The 26,590-nt window shown below is 41.3% G+C and overlaps 1 protein-coding gene across 1 annotated transcript in view; it reads right to left on the minus strand.

Moving 5' to 3' along the window:
• NAV3 (neuron navigator 3) overlaps positions 1–26,250 on the minus strand; it is a 289,038-nt gene extending 262,788 nt beyond the window's left edge. The window contains 4 exon segments of the mRNA XM_015415209.1: positions 15,564–15,747; positions 20,987–21,059; positions 22,970–23,099; positions 26,216–26,250. Of these exon segments, the coding sequence (XP_015270695.1) occupies positions 15,564–15,747; positions 20,987–21,059; positions 22,970–23,099; positions 26,216–26,250 (422 nt within the window).
• Positions 26,251–26,590: the final 340 nt, after the last annotated feature.

Here is a 26,590-nt window from a genome sequence, read left to right on the forward strand (position 1 = left end):
GCTCTAGGCTGGAAGAACAAAAATAAATGGACAGTAGAAATCTGGCATAATTATTTGTTTGATCTCATACAGTCCGACATAATAGAAAAACTGGAACGTAAGGCCACATGGAAAGACAAGACTACGGAGATCACGATGAAGTGGAAGACCTACCTGGAATGGATACCGACAGAAGGAAGAAAAGACATTCAGAGCAAGATTCGGACTTTGTGCCCGTGGCTGGGAATATAGGACTAAAGCACCGGGATAGCATAGGGGGGAGGGGGAAGGGGGAGGGAAAAAACTATTATGAAAACGCATGGTTAAAAGATAATATGTAAAATCTGTGTAAAACAATTTAAAAAATAAATAATTAAAAAAAAAAAAAGAACTGTAAAAAAAGAAAAGAACTGGAAACCCTAAAAAAAAAAAAAAAAAAAAAAGAAGGTCAATATGAAGATCATCAAAATAAACTTAAGCTTTTCTTTTAGCATCACTGGTGTTAAGGGAGTAGCCTTAATTTCCTCCTCTTATTACTCAACTAGACAGTTCTCTCTGAAAGTCTAAATAAAAAATGAATATTATTTACTACAACCACATATGATCATAGATGGCATTTTCTTGCTCTGTTGTGGATAGACAGTAGGGATCACATAAAAACCATTACAAAGGATAATTTTAAGCAGCAGGAGTATGGGTTTCATATCCCAGCAGTACCCAGTAGAGCTTATGAGATGCCCAATTAAACTACAGAGGACAGAGTATGTTGAAGTGCAACAAAGAAAGTAATGGACAGAAAATGGGCTCAATTGGAGATAAAACTATTAGCATATTCTTTTGTCTGAACTGAAAACTCCTGCATGACAACAAACAGGAAGGCTCTTCTATGGATTGTATTCTGCCCACAAATGTATGGGATGCTTCTTACCATAATCATTGCATAAGGTAAACTGGAAAGACTATACTGCAGTAACATAAAAATCCAAGTAATCACTCAATGCATTTTTTAAATTTCTCTCTCTCTTTCTGTTTCTCTCTCTTTTTCTTTCTTGAAAAACAGCAGATATCTTTCAGGCCATTCTCTTTACTATGGTATTGTGCAACCTCTGTGAACCATGGGTGTTTGGGGTTTTTTGGGCAGCCTCCTAAATGTATCTGTCAAACAGATGTCATTCTCATACAGTGGCACACTTGACATTTCAGTCTATGTTAGAGAAAATAAAGAATGCTACACTATGTTTTATGAGCTTCACCATTTAGCTGACAGAAAAAGTGTATAGTAATTTCCTGCAGATGGGGTGATTTTACATCTATTTTACTTTAGGTGAACATTTCAAGTCTCAGCTGTTCAGACTTGTGGTTTGTATGAAAGGTCAAGAGACAGCCTTGGATGCATGACATTAGATTCCAAATGTTGCTTTTTGTGGTTCATGACACACTGCTGGCGATTGCTCTTGCAATTCTGTTTCTGTGCATTTATACCTGACATCAGAACAGTACAACTTCATAAACAAATATACCTATCTGATGAGAGATAATTTTTAAACGGAGACAAGTAATACTGCATTTTATGAGACAGAGGTGTTATACATCCATATAATCCTACAATATTTTATTAGACTGCCAAGAAACCATAACCATCACCAATTCTAGACAGCTGAGCAATAATAGATTACTATATGTGAAAAAATCATCATCACAGAGTGAATATGGCAGAAACACAGGTAATAATTTTTTCTCAAATTTTACTCAAGTCGACAGGTAAGCAAATATGAGTTTGGAAGCAAGCAAAGGTGACAGCAGAACTGTAGCTCAAGGGGCTATGTGGCCTTCTGTAGGTCTTATTAGTAAGAAGGATTGGTTTACAGGTAACCCCCCCCCCAACTGCCATGTCCCTACTATTCAGAGATACTTCCCTGTCATTTCTGCCAAAATCATTAGGTTGCTAGATATCAGAGGATATGAGAGCCCACCAAATGTACCTCTATTTAAAAAAGAAATCCATTTAGATATGAACAACAGCTTACAATAAGCTTACTTCTACCTCTATTAACAACATCTGAATGTAGTTAAATGTTCTGAAGCATTAACACCAGCTTTTAATGTCCAATGCATTCTAGTATGAGGAAACTCAGCAGTGATGGAACAGAAACTACACTCTCTTGTTTTAGTAAGATACTTGCACCTCACCCGTTTGAGTTTATAAAATTCCTAGTGTGGCTAAGTGGCCATTACAATAAACAATGCAAAATCAAGCAACCACAGAATAAAAACTGAAGAGCCATAAGGAGGGAAATAATTCTCCAGTGCATTCTTCTTGGCATACTAGAAGAGCTGATCACTTGGTTGATCCATGAAAATCAAAATGCATGGTGAGATCTTTGCCAAGTTCTGTTTATACCTGTTTTACGACCACTACAGGTATTGATTGCTTTCAGCATTTAACATGACAGAGCAATTGTTAGACCAGTGCGGTTCATCATTCCATTGGTTACTTCTGAGAAAGCAGCAATATTTTTAGGTCATCAACTGGATAAAAAATGGCTAGTAGCACACAGTGAAGTTTAATGAATTAACCAAACCCAGCTGACTCTTAAGCAAAACCCAGCATTCCTGTATGTAATAATGCTAGTTTGTCTGCTATCTGGAATTTTGCTGACAGCTCTCTGAAATAAGTTACTAATGAAACCATGAATGAGAGAGAACTTCAGTCTACATGTGTTTTCTCTTAGTATCTGGGTGGTTGAAAGAACATCACTATAGCAAGCTTAGATGTATGCTGTGATGGTGAAGTCAACTAAAGAAACACAAAATACAGTGTGCTCATTGCTGCCATACATTGTTGCCATACATTAGCATTGTGACCTTTTTGCAAAATAAACAAAAATGAAACTGTAACTGATTTGTAAGCTATTATCCCTAAACATTGATTCATTAAACCTGGAATTAAAATATAGGTCTTATTTCAGAACTCTGTCAAAAAATGGTATATATCCATCTTGGGATTCCTCCAACAGAATGGCATTTTAATTTCTATTAAAGAGTATGACCAGTTCTGTCAATTCCTCCCTTCCACTGTAGGCTCCATTTCCCCCCTCATTCTGCTCCTGGGTCTGCTAACCCCCAGGAACAAAATTTCAGGGGACTGGGCCAAAGCAAGAAAGGGAAAGTCTGCAGATGGTTGGATAAATGCCAGTGGGCAGTCAGCAAACTAAAATTAAAAATCACTTCCTTGTAGGTAATCCTTCACTTCTAAACCTGGCATAGAGCCGTGACTGATCTAGTAATTTAGAAATATCTGGATGAACAATAGCTACTTTATCCGTGGCAGGCAATAATGGATCATTGTTGGAAGTGGGATGGAGCAGATGGAGTATGAGAGACTGGGGAAAAGATTTGGAATAATAATTTATTTCAAGTATTCTAGTCTAATTTTTGATCTAGTATACTTTTTTGGTTTAGGTGATCTTTCATTTGTGATATGCTCTGTATTTCTATATTAATTTATGTGATTCCTTTTCTTTTGAAGACCCATGGTCCCCCATGTTCCTGACCCAAAACAAATATTATAACAAAACAAAACACTTTTACTGTGGACAGAATGATAATTGTAACCTGGAAATAAACCCTATTGAGCCGTGAGACATCAGGCTTTCCCAAACAGTACTAAACCACAAAAATACTTTAAAAATATTTATGCTAATTCAAAACAGAAAAAGCAGAGTCAAAGGATGCTTAATGGGGGAAGAAAAATTAGGGAGATGTAAGGTTGGCTTCATCATCTGGGGAAAAGGAGGCAGGTAAGCCAAGTCTCCAGATGATGCTGTCCTCCTGTACCTACACTAACTACACTAAGTGATTTTAGTCCATCAGTGCTGAAATCCAACTAGCTCCAGCTCTCTCTTCCCATTCCATTCCACCCTCTCCCCTCCTGCTGCTGCCTTCTTAAAGAGGAAAATAGAAAGCAGGACAGAGTGGGCAGACTGGGCAACTGAATTTCCAGAGTGGCCCAACCCATGCGGCTGATCAGGTTGAAGGTTCAGGTCCTTGGTAGATCAAAGGGACTAGATCCTTTGGGAGCAACCCAAAATCCCATTTTATTCAATGGGGCTTACCCAGTTTCCCGTTTCTCTTCTTCCTTACTAACAAACATTTTATCTATGTGTGTAGCAATATTAGTGGATGTCACCTCATAGTAGTTTATTCAATGGATTAATTATGCATTATGTGATATAAATTTAAACTATGTGATATAAACTTAAACTATGTGATATAAACTTAAACATGTGATATAAACTTAAACATGTGATATAAACTTAAACTTAAAAACCGTAGGCATTTACCTAAGGTACCCACTATTTCACATTTATAAGCAGCGGAAAATTCCTTCAGGCACTCAAGGAGAAGGCAGCCCATGAAACATACCTATTTGAATTCCAGTTGTCTCTCATTTAATTCAAAGTAGTACATCAATTTGAAGTTTTCTTGAAAGCTTTGAGAAGTATGTTATGGCAAGGAACTCTTTAAAATATCTGTCTGGATTATCACTGTACAAATGTGTTTAATTTATCAAAGCATCCATTTCTATGACTGATTTAAAAGATATATATCCTGCTTTTCACTACAATAAATGTGCACAGCAGTTCGAAACCCTAGTGCCATGTGACGGAGTGAGTTCCTGTCTCTAGCCCCAGCTCCTGCCAACCTAGCAGTTCGAAAGCAAGAAATTGCAAGTAGATAAATAGGTACCACTTTGGTGGGAAGGTAACAATGTTCCGTGCACCTCGGTATTTAGTCATGCCGGCCACATGACCACAGAAACATCTTCGGACAGCACTGGATCTTTGGCTTGGAAATGGAGATGAGTACCGCCCCCTAGAGTCGGATTTGACTAGTTTTTGAGCAAGGAAAACCTTTACTTTTATTCACCAAAAGCAGACCAAAAAAGAAAGGTCTGGACCATCACCTGCCTTCAAAAATGTAAATGAGATGGAACTACATATGGGCAGGGCCGGCTCACTCACTAGGCGAACTAGGCGATCGCCTAGAGCGGGACGGCCCTTAGGGGCACCAAACTGCACCCGGCCCCATACTCTGGGAGTTTCTTGATTATTTGTGTTTTTCATTCTTCCTAAAATGCATTTATTTTTTAAAATTGGTGGGCGCACGGGGGTGGGGCAGAAGGGATCCTCGCCTAGGGTGCAAAATAAGCTGGAGCCGGTCCTGCATATGGGATGTTTCAGAACCCCTGAGCAGCAACAACAAAAAAAGACCTGCCTCTAGGAGAGGTCAAACTTTTCTCCACATAGAGTCAATGTGAAACTGAGCATCGCCGGCAGATTTTAAACTTAAAGAAGCACATGTGGAAAAGGCCTCTGCCTGAGGTGCTCAGGACACTCTTCTTTGTATTTAATCAGAATTTAAAACCAGAATTTAATCAGAACTTGAAACCAGAATTCAAAGCTGTTTTTGATTTCATAAAGGGCTGAATATGAGCATGCCTACTCAATCCCATAAGTAATCATCTGCAATATGTTAAAACATTTGTACCATCTTCAAAGGGAGCCCCATGCAGAGAGTAATCCAATTCGAAAGACATCAACACATGGATAGTGCCAATTATCCTCCAGTAGAGACCATAACCAGCATACTAGTCGAGCTGATAACAGGTACACTGAACTATGAAAGCTAGATAAAACTCCAGGAATAATGCCTGATGCGGAAGTGCTCCCAATTTAGGAATAAATCTATTTAGGGAACCTGATCCAATGTAGGTATTTCCCCAACTAACTGGTCCATTTAACCCCCCACTAACAGCAATTCTATCCAGAGACTGAGCTTAAGTTTCTATTCTTAAAACACCTTTCAAAGGCAAGCCTACATAACACATTACAGTAACCTAGTCTAGATACTACTATTGCAAGACCATCCTTTTCCAGAGAAGCTGCAGATGCTGTACTAAATGAAGTTGGACACCCATGTGTCCATATCAAAAAGACCTACAAATTGCAAATCTATTGATGAAGGTTAAAGCAGAAAATGCCAAGATAGGATTACAACTGAACATCATAAATACTGACCACTGGAGAATTACACAATTTTAAGGCTGGCAATGAAGAAACTGAAATTGATAGTGTTTCTATTCCTTGACTCAATCATAAACCAAAAGTGAGACTGTAACCAAGAAATCAGAAGGAGACTGAGACTGGGAAGGGCAGCCATGAAAGAACTAGAAAAGATCCATAAGGCTGCGGTCACAAGTGCCAGTTGGAGCAGAGGGGAAGCAAGGCTATTTCCTCCGGAGGAATTTAACACACAGTTGCGAGATCACACATCCCTTTGTAGCTGCAGGTGCAGCCCATCATTGTGTGATCAGATGCAACTGTGGGTGAGTCACTGGGGGTTTTTTTGCCATTTGTTTCCCATGCGCATAAACAAGGAATTGCACCTCCACACTGAGGGCCCCTTATAGAGTATGCAGTGATGCGCATACTGTGAAGAGGGAAGGAAATGGCACCGAGCCGGGATGGTCTAATTAGACCATCCCAATGGCATGAGAGCGTGCTTGTGCAATCAGACAGGGAAAGTCCATCTGTGGCCCATAGGAACCATTTACTAACAGACTTTCCCCGGTGTCTTTTAACTCTGCTTCCATAGTGGAGCAGCATGGGTTGCTAACCACAATGGGACACTTGCTGGATGTTGCTGAATGATTGTGCCCTTTAGATCCGTCAGGCATTCGCACTTATGTCGGATCGAAAGGTGCGTGTGATCACAGCCTAAGGATTTGCTGCTAGAGATCGAGATCAAGATAATTTGTACTACAGTATTCCCCATTTCTGCCTATGAGTGTGAAAGTTGGACAGTGAAGGAAGCTGATAGGAAGAAAGTTGATTCCTTTGAAATGTGGTGTTGGAGGAGAATTTTACAGCTACCATAGAGCACCGAAAGGACAAATAAGGGAACCAAATCAAGTTTGAACTCTCCCTATAAACTAAAATAACTAAACTGAGGCTATCATACTTTGCTCACATTATGAAAAGAGTCACTAAAGAGGACAATAATGCTCAGAAAAGTTGAAGGCAGCAGGAAAAGAGAAGACCCAACATAAGTTGGATTGACTCAAAGGAACCCATGGCCTTCAGTTTGCAAGACCTGAACAAGACTGTTAATGATAGGACATTTTGAAGATCATTCATTCATAGGGTCACCATAAACCAGAGGTGACTTGATGGCACTTAACACAAACACACAATCTTGCAAAGTGACTGCAAGCTTGCTTAGCGTCAGTTGGTTCCATTGTCTGGCAAGACTCATAGCAATAGTACTCCAGCCTTGAATTTTTTAAGTTTCAATGTAAAAAACCCTCTATCCAGCCTACTATTACTGATTTGATATACCCACTCACTATCTTCACTGGGTTAGAGGAAAAGGAAAAGCATAGAGTTCTGCATGTTGATGACATAGCACCTTAAATATTCCATTGATCTCCCCACTGTAAATTGAAAATGGCACACAGGAAAAAATATACCTCTGCTATGATGTAGAGCAATAGTCCCCAACACCACTTTCTAGAATAGACTGGGCATATAGAATCAAAACCATTAGGGCCACTGCTTCTGATACTCAGTCCAGAAAAGCAGCCCTGAAAGATAACATGGTTGATGATACGGAAAGCTCTTGATGGAATGACCAGCAGGGTCAGAGTTTGCTTGTCCACCCATTGATAGAGCTTGTCTACCACAATGACCAATTTATTTAGACAATTTCTTTGCCGCCTCTCTACATAACTTGCTCTAGACAACCAATGGAACTTGAGTTCCCAAATTGGGCCATAAACCAAACTGAAATAGGTCTAAAAAACCCAGATGTCTGGGGCTGGGCCTCTGCACCAGTTCAAACATGCTTTATGAAAAAGGGACATTTAATAAGTGGCTGATAGCTAAAAAAATATGCTAGGATCTAGAGATTCTTTAGGAGTGGTCTCACAACTGCCTCCATCATGGCTATCAGGACCAGTCCTTTTTCTGTCAAGGAATCCATGACCTTCCAGACCCAACTGTCTGCTCTCTTGTAGCTGGATGTTATTATCTCTTATGGGCAATAATTGAGTAGAGTTGGATAGATCACTCTACTCCAACCACTTTTTCAGCACTCTAAAGCTACAGCAGTTAAAAAAGAGCTGAAGAAAAATGGCAAAAAGGTTCAAACAAAACATCCTTCTCCTGCTCCACTATCTGACTTGGAAGCTAACTCATCATGGGTGAGTATTAACTTATCTACTAAGTGCTTCATAAACATGTCACAGCAGACAACAAAAAAGTTCTCCTGAGGCTCAGCATTCATTCTCCCAGCTGCTTTATTACCTTCATTTCTGCAGCTGTTGAATTTTTAGTTTCTCACCATGTTATTTCCTTATGCCAAACTTTCACTGTACTCAGTTTTTGCATGAATTGCCTATATATTTCACTGAATTGGTGTAAAGTGGTGCAAAGAACCTCATAAATGATACAAATAAAATAGAACCATGGACAACAAAAATGGGCAAAGTAAAAAGGCTCTCAAAAATGGTAACAAATAGAAATGAAAAGGCCATATTCAGTCATTCCCATCATCATTTTTCTGTGCTACTTGTTTCCTTGGTACTCTCTCCCTCTCTTTCTTTCTCCCATAAAGTTTGGGAGAAACTGCCAGGCCTTCCAAAAAAACCAAGTTCTGAGCTTTCAGAGAACTATCAAGAGAGGAGCCTCAGGAGCTTTGGCTGATGCAAGAGAGGAAATGGGGCTTTTAATCTCAGGAACTGTAGGGGGGGCAAGGTAGAAAATGATCCCAAAAGCTGACTCTAATGGAAGCGCCCGTCTTTAGCTGAAATTTGGACTTCCAGTAATGGTGATGTTTTAGCCTGGACAGTAGAAACTAAATCCGAGAACCGGGATTCTTTTCTTTCCTGTACCGCTAGCACCAACTCTTACCACTGAATTTCGTTTCTTCTGATTTAAGAGCTTCTTATAGTCAGACTTTAAGGATATGACAGAACTTATAAATGAGTCACCCCTGTGACAGGTATTCTTTGTTAGCTTTTTTTTGGGGGGGGGGTCTAGACTCCTGTTCAAACCTGCCTTCAGAGCAATTCCCTTTAGGCTTTATTGGTTTGTCCCAAGTTAGGTAAGGTCTAAGAGAGCTAACTATAGCCTCATAAGATTTCTACAGGATACACTTTATATATTATCTGTTGCTGGATATATTATCCTGCTCTTAACAGCATTTTTTCCTGCTTGTGCAGTTCTATGAGCTACATTGGCCCCGGTCACACAGGAGGATTTGATCCACAAGAGGGACGGATCGGGGGCGCATCAAGCGGGCGCGATCACACAGCAACTTCTGGGAAGCAGCGCACACCCGTCCCCGATCTGTCTTTTCCGGCCAAAGATGCGAAGTTAAAATAAACCTGCAAAGCACTACTACCTACCAAAAAAATCCGCGGCACGGGCGGCTGTGTGATTGCCGTCTCCTGCAGCATGCGAGGCCCCCTGCCGAACTGCGCAGGTGCACACATGTGCAGCTGACTCACTTCGCTCTCCCGTCCGTGGCTTCCCTCTTGCATCTGATCACGCTGAGGAGCATATGTCTGATCCCGCTGCCGCGCTTCTCTTTTGCTGCGGCTCTTTGCTGCGCACTTCCACCCTGGCTTTTCCTGCAGTGTGACCGGGGCCATTGTTAGGCATACTATGTCTAATACTTTTTGCACTTTGCAAACATTTGTAATCATAGTCCTATTGTATTCCTTATTAGACATCTCATCCTATTGGCGACACTGACTTACACTGTGTCATTTACCCTGTGTTTCAGTAAGAAAAGTGGACTATAAATAAAGGTAATAAATAAATAAATAAAAACACTGAATGCATAATGTGCAAATTGAAGTCATATACCTCTGTGATAATTATATTCTATATGCATCTGAACATAAGTGGTGTTCTAATTAACACATCACATGGAAGAACTGTGAGTTGGGTATGCATTCTCTCTGAGCATGTTTTAACAAAAGTATCCTTTCCCCCCTGAACTTAGCCTTTGAACTAACATTGTTCCCAATAACCTCTCTATGACCTACAAGAGCCAAGCAGAGAGCAATTACCCTGGTTAATGTTTTTACACTTTCTATGCCTTTGTACACTAAGGAACTAAAATGCTGCAATAAATTTTTCTTCATTCTCTTTTACTGGAACTGAAGAAATTGCCCAGACCTTCCTTCTGCATCCTAGCAAATCAAGATAAATGTGAACAATCCTTACCATGCGCCCTTTTAGTCATGGTAACTAAATTAAATTCCTCAGTCTCTACCTGCCTCAGAATTACATTGAAACTCACATAAGCAGTTTTATTTATTGTTACAATAAGAAAAACAACAAACTCTACATTTTTTAAATTTTACTTAAAATTCAATCTTATGAATTGCTGGAAGCTAAATTTAGGTGGGTAGCCATGTGGGTCTGAAGCAACAGAACAAAGTTTATTTTATTTTATTTATTTATTTGATTTGTGTCCCGCCCTCCCAAAGGCTCAGGGCGGCTCACATGTTTGAGTTCAGTGGCACCTTTAAGACCACCAAAGTTTTATTCAAGGTATAAGCTTTTGTGTGCATGCAGACTTCTTCAGATACATTGAAATGAAAGTTACCAGTCCATACATATAGGTAGAGGGAAGGCAGCAATTAGCACGCAACATAATGAAGATGTTCAACAGATGCAAGGACCAAATGGGGATAACAAGCTTAGTTTACATGGTCACCATCTGCCTGGATCCAATTTTGTGGGGAAAACATAGTGATGTAAATAAACATATCAAAACTGGAGAATGATGTACAAATGTACCCCTCTTAATTATGGAATGCTGAGAGCAATCAAGTGAGACCCTGTTGTTACACTCCATCCATCTCCTCTCAAGCACGGAGATGCTCTCCTCTAAGCATCCTTTTCTTTAAGCTGGGGTGATTAGCCAAACAATATTTTGTTTCCTCTGTCACCAGACTAGAGAAATACATTCCAAGCCACCATTCCAAATTACATTACATTCTACTATTCATTGCACTGCATTATAATCACTATTCCAATCTACTATTCCAAATATGAAATACACTAAAATAAAGAGGATGTATAGCCCTTCTTGGTGAAAAAACAGATGTATCTGAAGAAGTGTGTGCGCACACGAAAGCTTATACCTTGAATAAAACTTTGTCGGTCTTAAAGGTGCCCCTGGACTCGAATTCTGAAAGGCAAGTGTTAGTGTGAATCATACTTTTATGCATTCAAGCACAAAGTAAGACTTACAAATGTTAATAAGATGAAGGAACACCTATCCCTTTAACAATCCAACTGGTACATGGCCATAAGACTTAACAGTACAATCTTAAGAAAGTATACTATATAATCCTACTCCTGTACAACAGTACAGTCCTACTCAGGACTATTCAATGGGTTTACTCACAAGAAATTGTTCTTAGGATTTCATTTTAAATGGGTCCTAGAGGATTTCTTACTCAGTTCCCCGGGCCCAGCCCTTTTCAGGGTCCCTCCAGCAATAGATTTTATTAGATTAGATTTCAGTTTTTGCTGTTGCTGGACAGCTGAAACACATCTATCAATGTGATTCCAGAAAAGGGTATTTGTGCAGATCACTTGCCACAGTAAAAATGCTTCTCTAGGGCCCCTGCCACACGGCAGGGGAAAAACGAGAAGCGCGGCTTTTAAAAGCCGCGCCAAAAAAGAAACGCCTCGGCGGGATCCCACGGATCCCGTTAGCGGCGCACCGTTGCTCCCCGGCACAATCAGATGCCGGGGAGAAAGAGGCGAGTGGGAGGGGGAGGCTGCTGAACTGCGCATGCTCGGGTATGCGCAGTTCGACTGGGGGCCGGGGATGCGGCGGCGGCAAGACGCGCCGCCGATCACACGGCCAGGAAGATGCAGCCCAAACGGATGAACCACCTAAGGTAGGTGGTTCATTTTTGCCGCGCATCAACGGGGGAAGGGCCGGATCGGAGGCGGGGGCGCGACGCCAGGCAGATGTTGATGTCGGATCGCTCCCGTTTGCCGCGCTTCCGATCTGGCCCGCTCCCGGCCCAAACTGCCTCGTATGAACGGGGCCTAGGTAGCTCCCCTAATGGTAAGGTGCTCCAAATTCTTCATTGTTCAATATTTCCCCAATGTGTGGTATATACCCCTAAAAGAGAACCCATAATTGTATATCACAGTATTTATAATGATTTAAATATATACAATTGCATTTGCCCCAATATTAAAATTATTTTATATTGAATAGGATGGTCCTGCTAAAACACACATTATATGTATTATAGCTAGTGAAATATGTTTATATTAAACATAATATGGGATGGGAAAAGCTTTCAGAATATTAGATATGAAATCTATTACTGTAGGGATTCCAGATTTTGCCAGTATGCAGTATGCTGAATTATCTTACCTCTCAGACATTGTTGTTCAAATACGATACATACACAAATAATACTAAATTTAATTTATACTAAGTTAAAATTATCATTCAGATATTTATTTAATTTAATTTAATTTATTTATTTATTTGAATTTTACCCCGCCCTCCCACCGAAGCAGCTCAGGGCGGCTTACAACAATAAAAGCAATAAAACAATAAAACAAGATAGATGTGCCTTTTTCTATCACATATTTTTCTATCACATATGCAAAAACTCAGTACATTCTTGTATAGGATTTTCAGGTTCATTGGGAAAAAATGCAATACAATTGCTAACAATTCCACTATCAATTGAATTTCAATAGCTAACACTTAACAGGGGGAAAAAAACATTGAGAAAAGATCTTTATTTAACTCCTTGCTCTTCAAAAGTGCTAAAATAAAGCTAAGGGTATAATTTACACACCCACACCTACCTGTAATTAATGGCAACAGTGTATTGCTTTGTTATGACCATGCATTCTTTGTATTTGATTATAGAAGTCTGATCCTCTGAGTGCTGTGTTACTTCTAGCCTCATTCAAGTAAATGGAATTGTGACTGAATGGTTTAGAGAATAATGTCTGGTTTGCATTAGCCCATCATTGTAGATAATTTGAGCAGTGCTAAGTGGCTTTTGCTTTTGAATATGCAGTTTCCTTTCACCCATACTGAATTCATTTGATAATCATGCAACAATCTGAAAAGCATTTTTCCCCTGTAGAGTTTCCCAATAATTCCTTACACTGCAATAGTTAAGAGTTGACTGAGTTCTAGCCAGGAACATACCGATTTGCACTCTGGTGTCCTTTGATGGTGACTTGGGTAGAACCTCTCAGGGCCAGACACTCTTGGTTGAAAAATGGGAAAATATTTAAACAGAACTACACTTATCTTCTCTAATTTGATCTAGTTATGCTTCAAAGTTGTGCTTCAGTCTTTGCCTAATAATCAGCTAGGTGTCATGGTTTAGTGTGGGAAGATAAGTCCTCATCAGAGGAGGAGGAGGAGGAGAATCTATCCCCAAGCCCTGCCTTGGCAGACTCTTCCAGTGAGTCTGGTGTCTGAGGCCTCCCCAAAGGGACCCTGAGTTACTGCCAGTGCTACCCTCTGAGCGAGCAGAGTCCTCAAGCCAGGAAGTTCCAGCACGGATCTGCCTACTGCCAGACCCCAGGAAGAGAGGTGAAAAGCAAGGGCTTAGGCTTGGACCAGGCACAGGAGTGTGTGCTTGGCAGCCTGAGGCCTCCTCTCTGCTAAGAGAATGCCAGGAGGAACCAATAAGTCTTTGCAGGATATGGCCCTCACTACTCCTCATGAGTAAAGGAGCTGACTCAGCTTGAGGAAAGGAGCAGCCTCACCTGCAACAAAATGGCCTAAAGAAGGCTGCAATAAAGCTAGGGCCAGTATGGGATTAACATGTTTGAAGTTTTGCTAATGGCCCTACCAGTTTGACCTGCTTGAGAGAGATTTGTGGAACCTTGTTACCTGGATCATACGGAGTAGCAAAAAAAGAGAATTAATTCAGCATGGGAAAATAGCTGGGGGACTCCTGCAGCACTGTTTGGAGTCCAAACAGGCTCCTTTAAAAAAATTCCCTGCAGCTACTAGAACCCCTCCCCCTACTTCAGAGCCATCAGGGAGTGGGGAGAAAGGGACACCAGACCCCCCCCCCAAGCCAGACATAAATGCAGCTTACCAGAAGCAGGGAGGGAAGAAGCAGGAAGTAAATGTGACATGAAGCCAATTTTACCATAGAGTTTTCCCCAAAAAGCAGAGTGTTGCCCCCAATGTCACCGATGTGCCCACATCACTTCCAGGTGACGTAGACACGTCACATTTATTTCTGGGTATGTCACTTTTCACTCCCAGAACACTCCCTCCATTCCCTCAACTGCAAGTCCGATGGACCTGGCAACCCTAGCAGCTACATTCTATAAAAACCCAAATTTCTAGATTGGTGTTAATACAGCCTCTGTGGCCATCTACTATGTCTTCTAGCAACCATAGTTCAGTACTTTATAGTAAAAAAAAGATGCAGTTTTGAGTAAGGCTGCATTAAGAAAAACAGAAGCAAGGACTATGGGACTTTGGTAAGGACTATGGGGTTCCGCCATTTTTTAAGAACACAATCACAGTTAATGTAGTCATGCAGCAATATCCCAGGAGTCTGGTTGGGGCTACTTCCTGCAATGCAATTCACTGTATCTTTGTGATGGACAGAAGCTAGAATGAACAAAAAAATAAGCCCTATCCCTGTATGCAACAAAGAGTATCTATATTTTAGACCATCTTTCAGAGTTAAAAAAAAAAATCCTCCCAATAAGGTACCTTTCCTAAGGTAGATTAGACAGGGTGATTAAGAATGATTGGCTCAAGGCCACTCAGAGAGCTTCATGATTCGAAGTTGAACTTTAGACTACATTGTCTATGAGAGATTAAACTTGAGTCCAGTGACACTTTTAAAACTAACACAATTTATGCCAGCATAAACTTTTGTGAGTCAGAGCACACTTTGTCACACTCAAGTTCCCTACCCTTTGGTCATAATTAGAACCAGTGTTCCCTCTAAGCTGAGGTAGTGTGAGCTAGCTCACAATTTTTTTAGCCTCCGGCTCACACATTTTTGTCTTAGCTCAGGAAGGATAGCTCTAGAGCAAACAAATTTATGCAGTAGCCAAATTGCTCGCTCAAAATTTTAATGCCATCAGCTCACAAAGTAGAATCTTTGTTCACAAAACTCCACAGATTGGAGGGAACATTGTTTAGAACCCCCACTGCAAGAATTCTGGACATTAGGTAACAACTTGAATGCTTTCCCTCCATGACATTTATGGCTGCCTGCATGGCCCAGTGTAAATAACGCAAGAGTGAGAGAGAATGAAAGGCACCCAATACATTTGCTAACCTGTTTGCATAAATGTAGCCCATGGCTGCATTCCTATGCATGGTTATGTAGGAACTCCGTTGGGCTTCCTTCCAAGTAAATGTGCCTGGGATTGGACAGTGTGTTCTTTTAGCTGCTGTTCTTTGGAAAGATTTTGTAGATCTTTATTACAAAATGGTATCACTTCACCCAAGGAAACAGTCTGACCTACCTGGACTGCATATCTTGCTGGGTTTTGGGCTGGCCAATATCAGCGGGAGGGGGAGAATGAGAGACGTGCTGCTGTAGCTCGACCAAAGATTGGTAGTACTGTTGCTGTTGGTGTTGCTGCTGTTTATAACGAGACAAACTGAAAAACAGCCCCAAAATGGCTTTCAGATTTCCATTCCTTATTTCTGCAAAAAAGGTAAAAATATCAAAATTAGACTTTTGACTCTTATTCTTCATATTCTTTTTTTCAGATGAAGTTGTTTTATGATGTAATTCTAGACCCAATACTTTCCACCACTGGAAATTGCTCATTAGGCACTAACTGAAGGATGTTTTCTAGACAGAAATCTATGGACATTCCTAGTATACATATGTTATCAGAGCAGGGTTAGTGAAGACCTTATGGATTTCAGATCATTCAAGGTTAGTCAGGTTAAAACTAATTAAAACAATTTTATTTTTTTAAAGTATAAAATAAAGGGATCAGCAGTGGCTGTTTGAGCCAGTTTGGCGTAGTGGTTAAGTGCGCGGACTCTGGGAGAACTGGGTTTGATTCCCCACTCCTCCATTTGCACCTGGCTGGATGACCTTGGGCAAGCCGTAGCTCTGATAAGAGCTGTTCTTGAAAAAGAGCAGTTTCTGTCAGACTCAGAGCTCTCTCAGCCCCACCTACCTCACAAGGTGTCTGTTGTGGGGAGGGGAAGGGAAAGGAGTTTGTAAGCCGCTCTGAGACACCTTTGGGTAGTGAAGAGCATGGTATAAACTACTACTGCTATTATTGTTGTTGTTGTTGTTGTTGTTATTCCTGAAGTCTGCTCAAATTTAAATTGGTTCTGTGCCAACTACTGGTTTCTTGGCTTCTAAAACTCCTTAGAACCAGTGGCAGGCGTTTCAGCTCCAGTGCAGAAAAAAGTTGAGCCCCCTGTAAATCTTATTTTTTTCACAATGTAGAAGGGAAACAAACTTGGAGATTTCACTGGCCAAAGGTAATCTGAATAGTTAGAGCAAAAAATAGTGGCTTGTTTTTATGGTCTTTAATGCACCTGGGTTTTAATCTATAACTTTTAATGCTTTGGTTTACATTGTTTTTTGTTTTATAAGCCACCTCAGGCAGATTCCTGGAAAGGTGACATAAAGTTTTTCTAAATAAAGACATTTTCTTTTCTTTTTTGACAGCCTAACCAGATAAGTTTGATACTTTGAGAGTATATTGAATGATTCTCCTGGCAGTTTTTATTGGTAAATAGTTGTGGAGGTGCAATTTGGATTAGGTCTGCAGCACAGGGAGTTTGCAGATTGAGGGTAATGTAAAGTAAACTATCCCCCCCCCCCCCCCCCTAGCAGGGAAAATAGCAACTTCAGGAGGAAGGCCAGCGTTGGGGTTAGAAAAGTGATCAAGTCAGAATTGGGACTCACAGTGGTGGCTCTTACATTACAAATTCTAGGGAAATACTTTCACAGATCTCTCACTATCTCATCTACTTTGAGCTTGAGTGAGGTTTCTTACCCACCCTGCTGATCTTCCTGTAAGGATGGGAAGAAGAAATAGGAAGGACGACCTTGGGAGTTCCAGGGCTCTCTTCTAGCCCATTTCTGAGCTGATTAGTACTATAGGGATTTCCCACTGGCCACTTTGCATTGAAGTAAACCTGTGCAAATATTCCTTTTGTGGAGCAAACTGTGACAACAGGAAGGGTTAGTTATGTGTGCTGGGGGGGGAGTGCCTTGTGGTCCTTGTGACACATCTCCTGAAGAAAGGTCACAACCTTCAATTTTAATAAATAAGTGCAATACACCAGATCATGAACATTTTTGGCTTATATTTACAGACATGATATAACAGTGAAGAATAACAAATGTAATTCTCTTCTCTCACTCATAGATAATCAGATTAAACTGATTTAAGAATGCGCTGTCTGAAAGCAGACTATAAATTTCCAGAACATTTTAAAAGAAAAAAAATAGAAAATAAATATGAAAGAATGAACAGTAAAAACCACAGCAGCTAAAGTCCAGGAGGATCTAAGTATGCCTTTTAAATACAGCTCGGTTGTTGTTGTTGTTTTAAAGAAGCTTTTAGGCTTTTTAAAGCTTTTTAAAGAACACGGAAGACATGAAATTTCTGATTTAAACCTATGTTCAACCTTTAAAAAAATAAGATACTCTTTCTGAAAACTGGACTGCTGTAACGGCATGGGAGAGGAGGGACTCCAGTGAGGTATAATGCAATAAAGTCCACCTTCAGAAGCAGCCATTTTCTCCAGATGAACTGATCTGTGTCACCTGGAGACCAGTTGTAATCCCAGGAGATCTCCAGCTACCACCTGGAGGTCGGCAACCCTAGTCATGTGACTATTTATAGACCCTACTACTGTTGTTGCAAAACAAGTACAGCCATTTCTTCAAGCATGCACAGGTGTATGGTGTTATTTTAAAGAAATACAATAAATCCACTGACCCCAGATCAGCCATTGGGTCTGTTATATAACCAAACTGTACACTTAGCAATTGTCAGAAAAACTGGTGATTGTGCTTATAGGGTCTTTGATAAAAACAGCAGGAGCCTGGCTGTCATTTACCAGAGTACGGATCCCTCCTCATTAGGCAGAGAGGCTGAAGACTCAGAGTAGGTGGCAGCTAACACAACTGCAGAAAGAGATAGCCAAGACGCTCCAGAAGCTGCCTCTGATGTGCAGGAGTCCAGGACTATGGGTCTGCCTTCTGATTTGGACTTGGTCCTGAACCCTCCACCCCGGAGCCTCCTGCTGAATCAGAGATCTCTCCCCAACTGCTCTCTCAGGCTTCTCAAAGCCCTTAACCACCTCAGCCTCACCACAGTACTCACTGCCCTATTGGCCGCCTGGTCCTGGAGGGGAGGGCCTCTGTCTTCTCCTTTCTGAAAGAATATTTAAAGGCCTTGTTTCATTTTCTGCCTTTGCTGGAACAGCAGGATTGCCAGCTGTGGACTGGGAAACTCCTGGACGTTTGGAATAGGAGCCTGAAGATGACAGGGTTTGGGGAGGGGAGGGGAGGGGAGGGGAGGGGAGGGGAGGGGAGGGGAGGGGAGGGGAGGGGAGGGGAGGGGAGGGGAGGGGAGGGGAGGGGAGGGGAGGGGAGGGGAGGGGAGGGGAGGGGAGGGGAGGGGCCTCGATGGGGTATGATGCCATACAATCCACCCGCCAAAGAAGCCATTTTCTACAAGGGAATGTAGTCTGGAGATGACCTGTAATTCCATGAGCTATACAGGACCAAACTGGAGGCTAACAACCATGACACTGTTGTCTACAGCTGCAGTAACTTGACTACTGCCATGCCTTCTGGACCTCAGCCTCCAGCACGACACTGGCTTGACTTCACCCGCTCCTTGCTGGCTGACAAACAGACCACTGCAATCTCTGATTTTTGGAAAAGGCTATGCACATACCAGTCTTACCGTTGCACACCTTTAGGAGGATTGGTAGGAATCTGGATTGTGACTAGGGTTTTTTTAATTATTATGTATTTTTTAATGTAGAAACATGTTGAGATTAAAATAAAATATTCTCATGAAGACTCAAATTCTTTTAAGATAACTGTTTGTCAAAAAGGTAAAACTAAAAATAAAGTTTCTGTGAGAAAAAAAATCACTACAAAAACAAAAAACAAACAGCAGAAATGAGGATATGATATATTATCATGTGTGGTTTTGAAACTTCTGTCTTTGAAAAATAAAGAATTAAAGTGGATAAAATCCCAAAACATTATGTCATTGGAAGGAAGATTATGTCCACTGCTCTCTTTTTAAAGTGGTTTGAGATTTAGTTAGCATCATTAATTTCTTCAGTAATCCCAGTGGATTGGCTCACCTTCTAAGAACATTTATTATTGCTCTACTCTTTCAGGATACACTGAATGATTTATCAAGTGAGAGTAGCAGTGAGGAATGTTCTGTACAAAATTCCTAAATTCATAACTACAGTCAGCAGTTACATAGCTAAACAGGAGACAGCATGATAACTCCGAAAGCATTGCTTACACAAAGAATAAGAAATCCTTCAGATGTCTGACTTAGAACTCTTTCTTCAAATATGAAATATTCATGTTATTTTAATATTTGGGGTTTTTTTTCAAATGCAGTTATAATACACAAACATTAAAGGGTCAAAGTATAGAAAATTTGTTTTAAAAGACCTAAATGGCTATATTATTGTTTTAATAATAATGTTTTTGAACAAGATCACATTTATACTGCACATCTGTATAAACTCAGTTGTTAACATAGGCCTTAAAAACAGCTGTGCACCATTTCTAAAGATTTGCACTCCATATCACCACCAGCCTAAGCCACAGTGATCATACAGGTTCAGATCACAGGATCAGAACACTTGCAAAGAGGATGTGTTTTAATGGTGAAAATAAATGGGGGAAAAAACCCATTAGTCTAAAAAGTGTAAAACTCCTTTCAGGATCATCAACAAAATCTATTTTGACTGAGCTAGATGGGAGGCTACTATTATACTTACAAATATGCTCCACTGAAGTTAACAGTATCTGACTGTGTCCTTTTCTGTATATTTTAGAAAACATCTATCAGGCATTTGAACTTCTGAACTGTGCTCATTTGTAACTCAAGAAACCTATTACTTGAAATTGCTCAAAATTTGCAAGTTTGTAACTGAATAGAAATGCCAGTTATTTGTGACAGCTGCATCTAACATTCCTTTAAAAAGAAGCTGTAATTCCACACTCGGCACTGTACTAGCTGTCTCTATTCAGAAATTATTTCTGACTGACACGTATACTAAGTACAATGTTGTTATCAAAGTTAAAAAAACTATCAAATCCCATCAAAGTCGAATATACTGCATTCACTACATCGCAGCATTCTTAGGAGCTGTAATTATTATGTAGATATAGTACATTTATTACTATCTCATCTGAAAAATAATTTCAGGTCTAAATACATATAATTTGCACTAACTACATCAGACAATGGGTGACCAACTTCCCAAACTGATCAAGAGTGTGAAGCATAAGCTTGCAAGCCCTCGTATGACTTAATGCATATTTTTCTTATTAAGATTTGCTGTTGAATTTAATGAGACATAGGTTGTACCCTGTTTTCATGATAATCACTATTACAGTGAAGGTTATATTCATTTTTTCACTCTATGTATGTAGTATGCATACACTATCTGTTTTCTGTACCTATCTATTGTTAGAAAAGAGGAAATACAATGGTGTATACAAACACAAAATATTAATTTCCTATGTTTCCCATAGGAAACATTCAATTTATTTTATACGAAGAAACTCGGGCTATTTTTTTTAAAATCAGCTGTCTTTTGAACACAGTATGTTATTTTCCCACTGTAAATAAATATTTAAGAAGTTATTTTTCAAGAAGGTATTTCATTATCTGTGCTGTCAATGTGTTTTTCTTACCTTCAGCAGAAAGACCTTGGACATTTACTCCTCTGGCTGCCAGAAAGCTAAGACAGACATCAACATTCTCAATCTGCAAAATGAACAAGAAAAAGCAAAGCAGTTAAAGGCTATTTTGCAAAATGAAGTGAGAAGGCAGCAAATGGGCAGAGGGGGAAAAAAGGAGAAATGAATACTTTACATTCATCACATACTCCAGTTCTTTACTAAAGTTGAACAAGAATGATTATGGCTAATTGGGCTACAGCTATAAAAGCTTTCATTGTCAACTTTGGTGCTTAAAAACAATTCATAAAGGGTTGATCCAGAATGGCATGCTGACAAATCAGCAACCCACCTACTTAACATAAAACGGGATTGTGTACACTCAAATAAGCAACGATGAAAGCTCCCATACAGAAATGAACACTGTGTCGTGTGTCCAAACATATGGGTGACGGCTTCAGTGCAAGCATATCAACACAAACACTTGACAGATATGCCAAACTGATTTGCCTGGAACACGGTGTGATGTCATAAATGCAGCTGTCTTAAAACTTAAGTTTAATCTCCTCCAACAAACTGAGAGGTTGCCTCCCCCCCCCCCATGAGGACCACCCTAGCTACAAGCAAGAAGCAGACTTCATCTTGTTCTGGGTGGTTCCTGTAGCCACTGTGAGTCAGCTGGCTGTCCCAGCTGGTGGTGGGCAAACAAATGAGCTGGCTGGCCAGGCCCCATGTAAGACTAGTGAGCTGCTGCCATGAGGGAGCTGGCTGCCCCAGCCCCATATGGGGCAGGCAAGCAGCCACAGACTCCACCGGGAAGGACCCAGCTGCCCAGGTACTGTGCAGGAGAAGCAAGCAAGCAGCTGCCACAACTGCAAGAGAGCCAGCTTTTGTTCCTTTCCCCCCTCTATTGGGGGTGGTGCAAGACGTGAGCAATGGATGGGGCTCTTTCCAGGGCTCTTTTCACTTCTCAGTCCACCCCCACCCAGCTGCCTGCTTTTAGTTCAGAGGTAGACAGAAAGAGAGAAGGGGCAGGAGATAAAGTTACTGACATGCACACTTTCCTCCCCCCCTTTACTGGGTCAGCTGGAGCATAGGTTGATGCTATACTACCAGCCCAGCTTGGCATGGCTAGGCCAGATTAGTGGCTGCTGTGAGCCAGCAGGCAGGGAATCCTCACTTTGCCAGCTGGGGTCACAGATGCTGCTGCTGCGGGCCCAGTAGATTTGCAGCAAGCACCAAGCAGCAAGCCTGATGACAAGAAACCATGAAGCAGGTGCCCTGACCTGGATAGCCCAGGCAAGTCCAATCTCATCAGATCTCAGAAGCTAAGCAGGGCTGACCCTGGCAAGTATTTGGATGGGAGATCTCCAAAGAATACCAGGGCCAGGAGGCAGAGGCAGGCTATCAAGCCACTTCTCTGAATGCCCTCCATGCCCCAGTAGAGGTCGCCATGAGTTCCAGGCATGGGCATGCACACACACAAAATGCAAAGAAAAAAGAAACCATGAAGCAGGGGAAATCTTGGTGTGTAAATCTGTTGATTCAAAATGTGTAATGTGAATACTCTTATGTAAAAAAAAAACCTACACCATGAGATAATAATAATTCTTGTGTATACTATAAACATAGTCATCATTTTAAGGATGTGTTTATTTTTAAACGTGACTAGTTTAGTCCATCACTAACATGCTTGAATATCTATGGTAAATAATATTGAAGAATTCAGTATTTTCAATGTTATAAATTTAACTCAGTATCCAAATATGCTAGCAGTCCTTTTGTCACTGTGTGAGATACTCTTCTGTTCAAAAAAGCCCATGAATATACTTATGAATATACTTAAGTATATGAATATACTTATTGTCTATAGTTGCACTTGTCCTCAAATTTCCACCCCCTGCCCTGAAAGACAAAAAATAATCCCCTCATAGCTTCAGCATTTCTGAAGGTTTTTAAATCTCTACATAGGGATGGGTTCTTCAGCAGCAATCCAACCACCATATTCTTCAAGGGCATGGCAATCATCCTCTCCCTTAAGTAAGCATTCAGTACTTCTGCCATATAACCTGTCCCTTCTGACAGCATTAAAGTCAGCTTGTTGTATTCGTATTTGTACTGGAGTTCCCTATGAGCATGGAAAAGCACTGAGATCATTTAATCAAACCTTGAAAGTAAACCTGGGCCCCGGTCACACGGGCCGGAAAATGAGGGGGGGGGAGCGTGGCTGTTTGCCCCGGAGCAAACTAACGCATGGCCACCGGATCACATGTCCCACCGACGTCCCGTGGTTCGGGGGGAGGTGCCGATAACACAACAATCCTGTGGCGCGATCACAGCAGCAATGGCTAGGCGCCGCTGCCATGGCAAACGGGGTTGTGGGTTTTTTAAAACCGAAGTGTGCACATGCGCTGTTGGGTGCTTGTGCGCATCCCGTGGAGACTTGGGGAAAAAACCCTTTTTGCGACGAGACATGGGTGGGCGCCGGATGCCCACCCTTGCCCCATGGTTTCCGGAAACTAGTACCTCGGAGGTACTAGTTTTTTACGCCGCATCTTTGGCGGGAAACCTCGGGTGAGCCACGGGAGCTCTACGCTTCTCCAGATGTTGCGGTGTGATCGCGCCTGGAAAATCCACCTATCTTCCATCTCTGTAGCATGGCTAATGCTCTGTGTGACCGCAGCCCTGGTAATTAATTCACTTCTATGCTAAAGTGTCAAGTATAAAAGTCAATGGTATAAGTGAATGTTGTCAGCAGCAAATGGTGCCAGCAGCTGTGCCTAGTAAGCAAACATGATACAAACTGAGATAACTTTTATGAGTAGAAGAGCTGGGTAACAGTGAATAAAAATATCCCATCTGACAGTATGCTATATGCAGGAGAATGCTTGTCATTCCAAAGCATGCATCACTTGAAAATACTTGGGAAGTGATGCCTTTTGCATGAGTGTGACATGAAATTGTAAAAGGAGTCACACACAACCTGCCCCCCCCACATAGAAGTACAATCAAGGGAAGGTCTACCTCACAGTTGTAAGAAACATTAACAAAAATAAGGTATCCACATAAGCAAAATCAATGCAAGTTTATTGGAGGGGGTTGAATGTAGTAACATTAAAACCATTTTTAAAATATTTGTGATCTTTAACAGTGATGGCCAATGTATAAATTGATGGTGGAAATTTTACTTCATGGAAACAAAGAGTTAAAAACTATTCGGCTGGCGAATGAGGGTAGGAATTACTCATATTTCATTTCAGTGGTTTTTGTCATGTAAGTGATCCTAACATTATCCCTGAACTCTGCATAAATAGTTTTTTGAAATGTAATTAATAAGTTAGGTTGGTAGCCTGCCATATCTCTAAAGACTTGATGACGTACCAGCATTTATTCATAAATGTAACAGACCTCTGAGTTAGGTTACTATTATTCATCAGAACTAAACAAAGAAATGGCCTTTCCCTCTGTGGAATAGGCCAAATAATCTGGGGATGTATCTGTTGAAGGGGGGAGGACCTAAGAAGTACAAGAAGAAGTAGAAGAAGAGAGGAAGAGATTGGATTTATACCCTACCCTTCACTCAGATTCTCAGAGTAGCTTACAAACACCTTTCCCTCGTTAACAAACAAAGTAATGAAAAGTGTAAAAGGTAAGAAGGATTCCTTTAAGTGGTGGAAAGCTAGTCTCAGAGAGGCTGATAAAAGAGAACACAGGCTGTGGCAAATAACATGCAAGTCTGTGATGAGGCAGGCAAAAAGGGAATATGAGGAGCATATAGCGGAAAACATAAAGATCAACAATGAAACTTTCTTCAATTACATTAGAAGCAGGAAACCAGTCAGATAAAGTACATATCACAGGTTAGGAAAGGTACAAATAGGTAGAAAAAATGGCCTGCACGGTTAACAAACAAAATAATGGACGCTGAAAAAGGTAAGAAGGATTCCTTTAAGTGGTGGAACGCTAGTCTCAGTGACGTTAATAAAAGGGAAGAACTCGTGGGCACTCCATGAAATTGTTGAGCAGTCAAGTTAGATCAGATAAAAGGAAGTACTTCTTCACCCAAAGAGTGATTAACACATGGAATTCACTGCCACAGGAGGTGGTGGTAGCTACAAGCATGGATGGTTTCGAGAGGGAATTAGATAAACATATGGAGCAGAGGTCCATCAGTGGCTATTAGCCACAAGGTATAGATAAGAACTCTCAGGCTGAGGCAAGTGATGCCCTGTATTCTTGGTGCTGGGGGGGGGGGCAACAGTGGGAGGGCTTCTAGTATCCTGGCCCCACTGCTGGACCTCCTAATGGCACCTGGTATTTTTGGCTACTGTGTGACAGAGTGTTGAACTGGATGGGCCATTGGCCTCATCCAACATTGGCTTCTCTTATGTTGTTATGTTTCCCTCCCCCTCCCCACAAAAGATACTCTGTGAGGTAGGTGGGGCTGAGAGAGCTCTTTCAAGATCTGCTCCTTCAAGAACAGCTCTGACAGAACTATGGCTTGCCCAAGGTCATCCAGCAGCTGCAAGTGGAGGAGTGGGGAATCAAACCCAGTTCTCCCAGATTAGAGTTCGCGTACTTAACCAGGAGCTGCAGTGGCTCAAGTGGTTAAGATGCTGAACTGCAGGCTGTGGAAGGTCGGTAGTTCAGCAGTTCGAGACCCGAGTTGCCGCATGACGGAGTGAGCTCCCGTCTCTAGTTCCAGCTCCTGCCAACCTAGCAGTTCGAAAGCAAGAAACTGCAAGTAGATAAATAGGTACCACTTCAGTGGGAAGGTAACAGCGTTCCATGTGCCTTGGTGTTTAGTCATGCCGGCCACCTGACCACGGAAATGTCTTCGGACAGCGCTGGCTCTTTGACTTTGAAACGGAGATGAGCACCGCAACCCTAGAGGCGGATTCAACTGGCTTTCGAGCAAGGGAACCTTTACCTTTTACTTAACCACTACACCGAACTGGCTCTCAGGCATAATACAGAGAAAATGGGGATACAAAATATTTCTCCTTCTCTTATAATTCTAGATCTTGGGGTTACTCAGTGAAGAGGATAGGTAGTAGATTCAAGAAAGACAAGAGAAAATACTTCTCCATACAACATATATTTAAGTTGTGGCACTAGGGTTGACAGACCCAGCCTGGCAACTAGCAGGAAAGTGGGGGCAGGAACATGGAGGGGGTGGCCATAGGAAAAAACCTGGAGTTTTGGCCATTTCCTAGAGAGGCATGGTATCACATCTGGGTTTACCCAGATGTGATACCACACAGCTGGTCAATGGCCATTTTTAATTTTTCTTCTGATGCCACCCTGGGTGGCAGTGGAAAATGCCAGTTGGGAACAGAAATCCCCTTCCCCCGCCTGGGGGATGACAACCCTACCACTGTCACATAAAATAACAAACCAGCTTTAAAAGGCAGCTTTAAAATGGGCTTAGGAAGGGGCAGCTTTAAAAGGGGCTTAGGAAAATTCCTGATAAAATGCCTACAGTGGAAACTCTATGTTAAGAGCTAGTATATTTTTAAATGTCATTTATTAAAGAGCAACAGAGGAAGGTCTTGGCCTCCATGCCCCTGACTGTAGGCTTTCTAGGGGCATGTTATAAGCCACTGTGAAAAACAGGAT

Source organism: Gekko japonicus, unplaced genomic scaffold (genome assembly GCF_001447785.1).
Source record: "Gekko japonicus isolate JY-2015 unplaced genomic scaffold, Gekko_japonicus_V1.1 scaffold118, whole genome shotgun sequence".
In the NCBI taxonomy this organism is placed as follows: Eukaryota; Metazoa; Chordata; class Lepidosauria; order Squamata; family Gekkonidae; genus Gekko; species Gekko japonicus.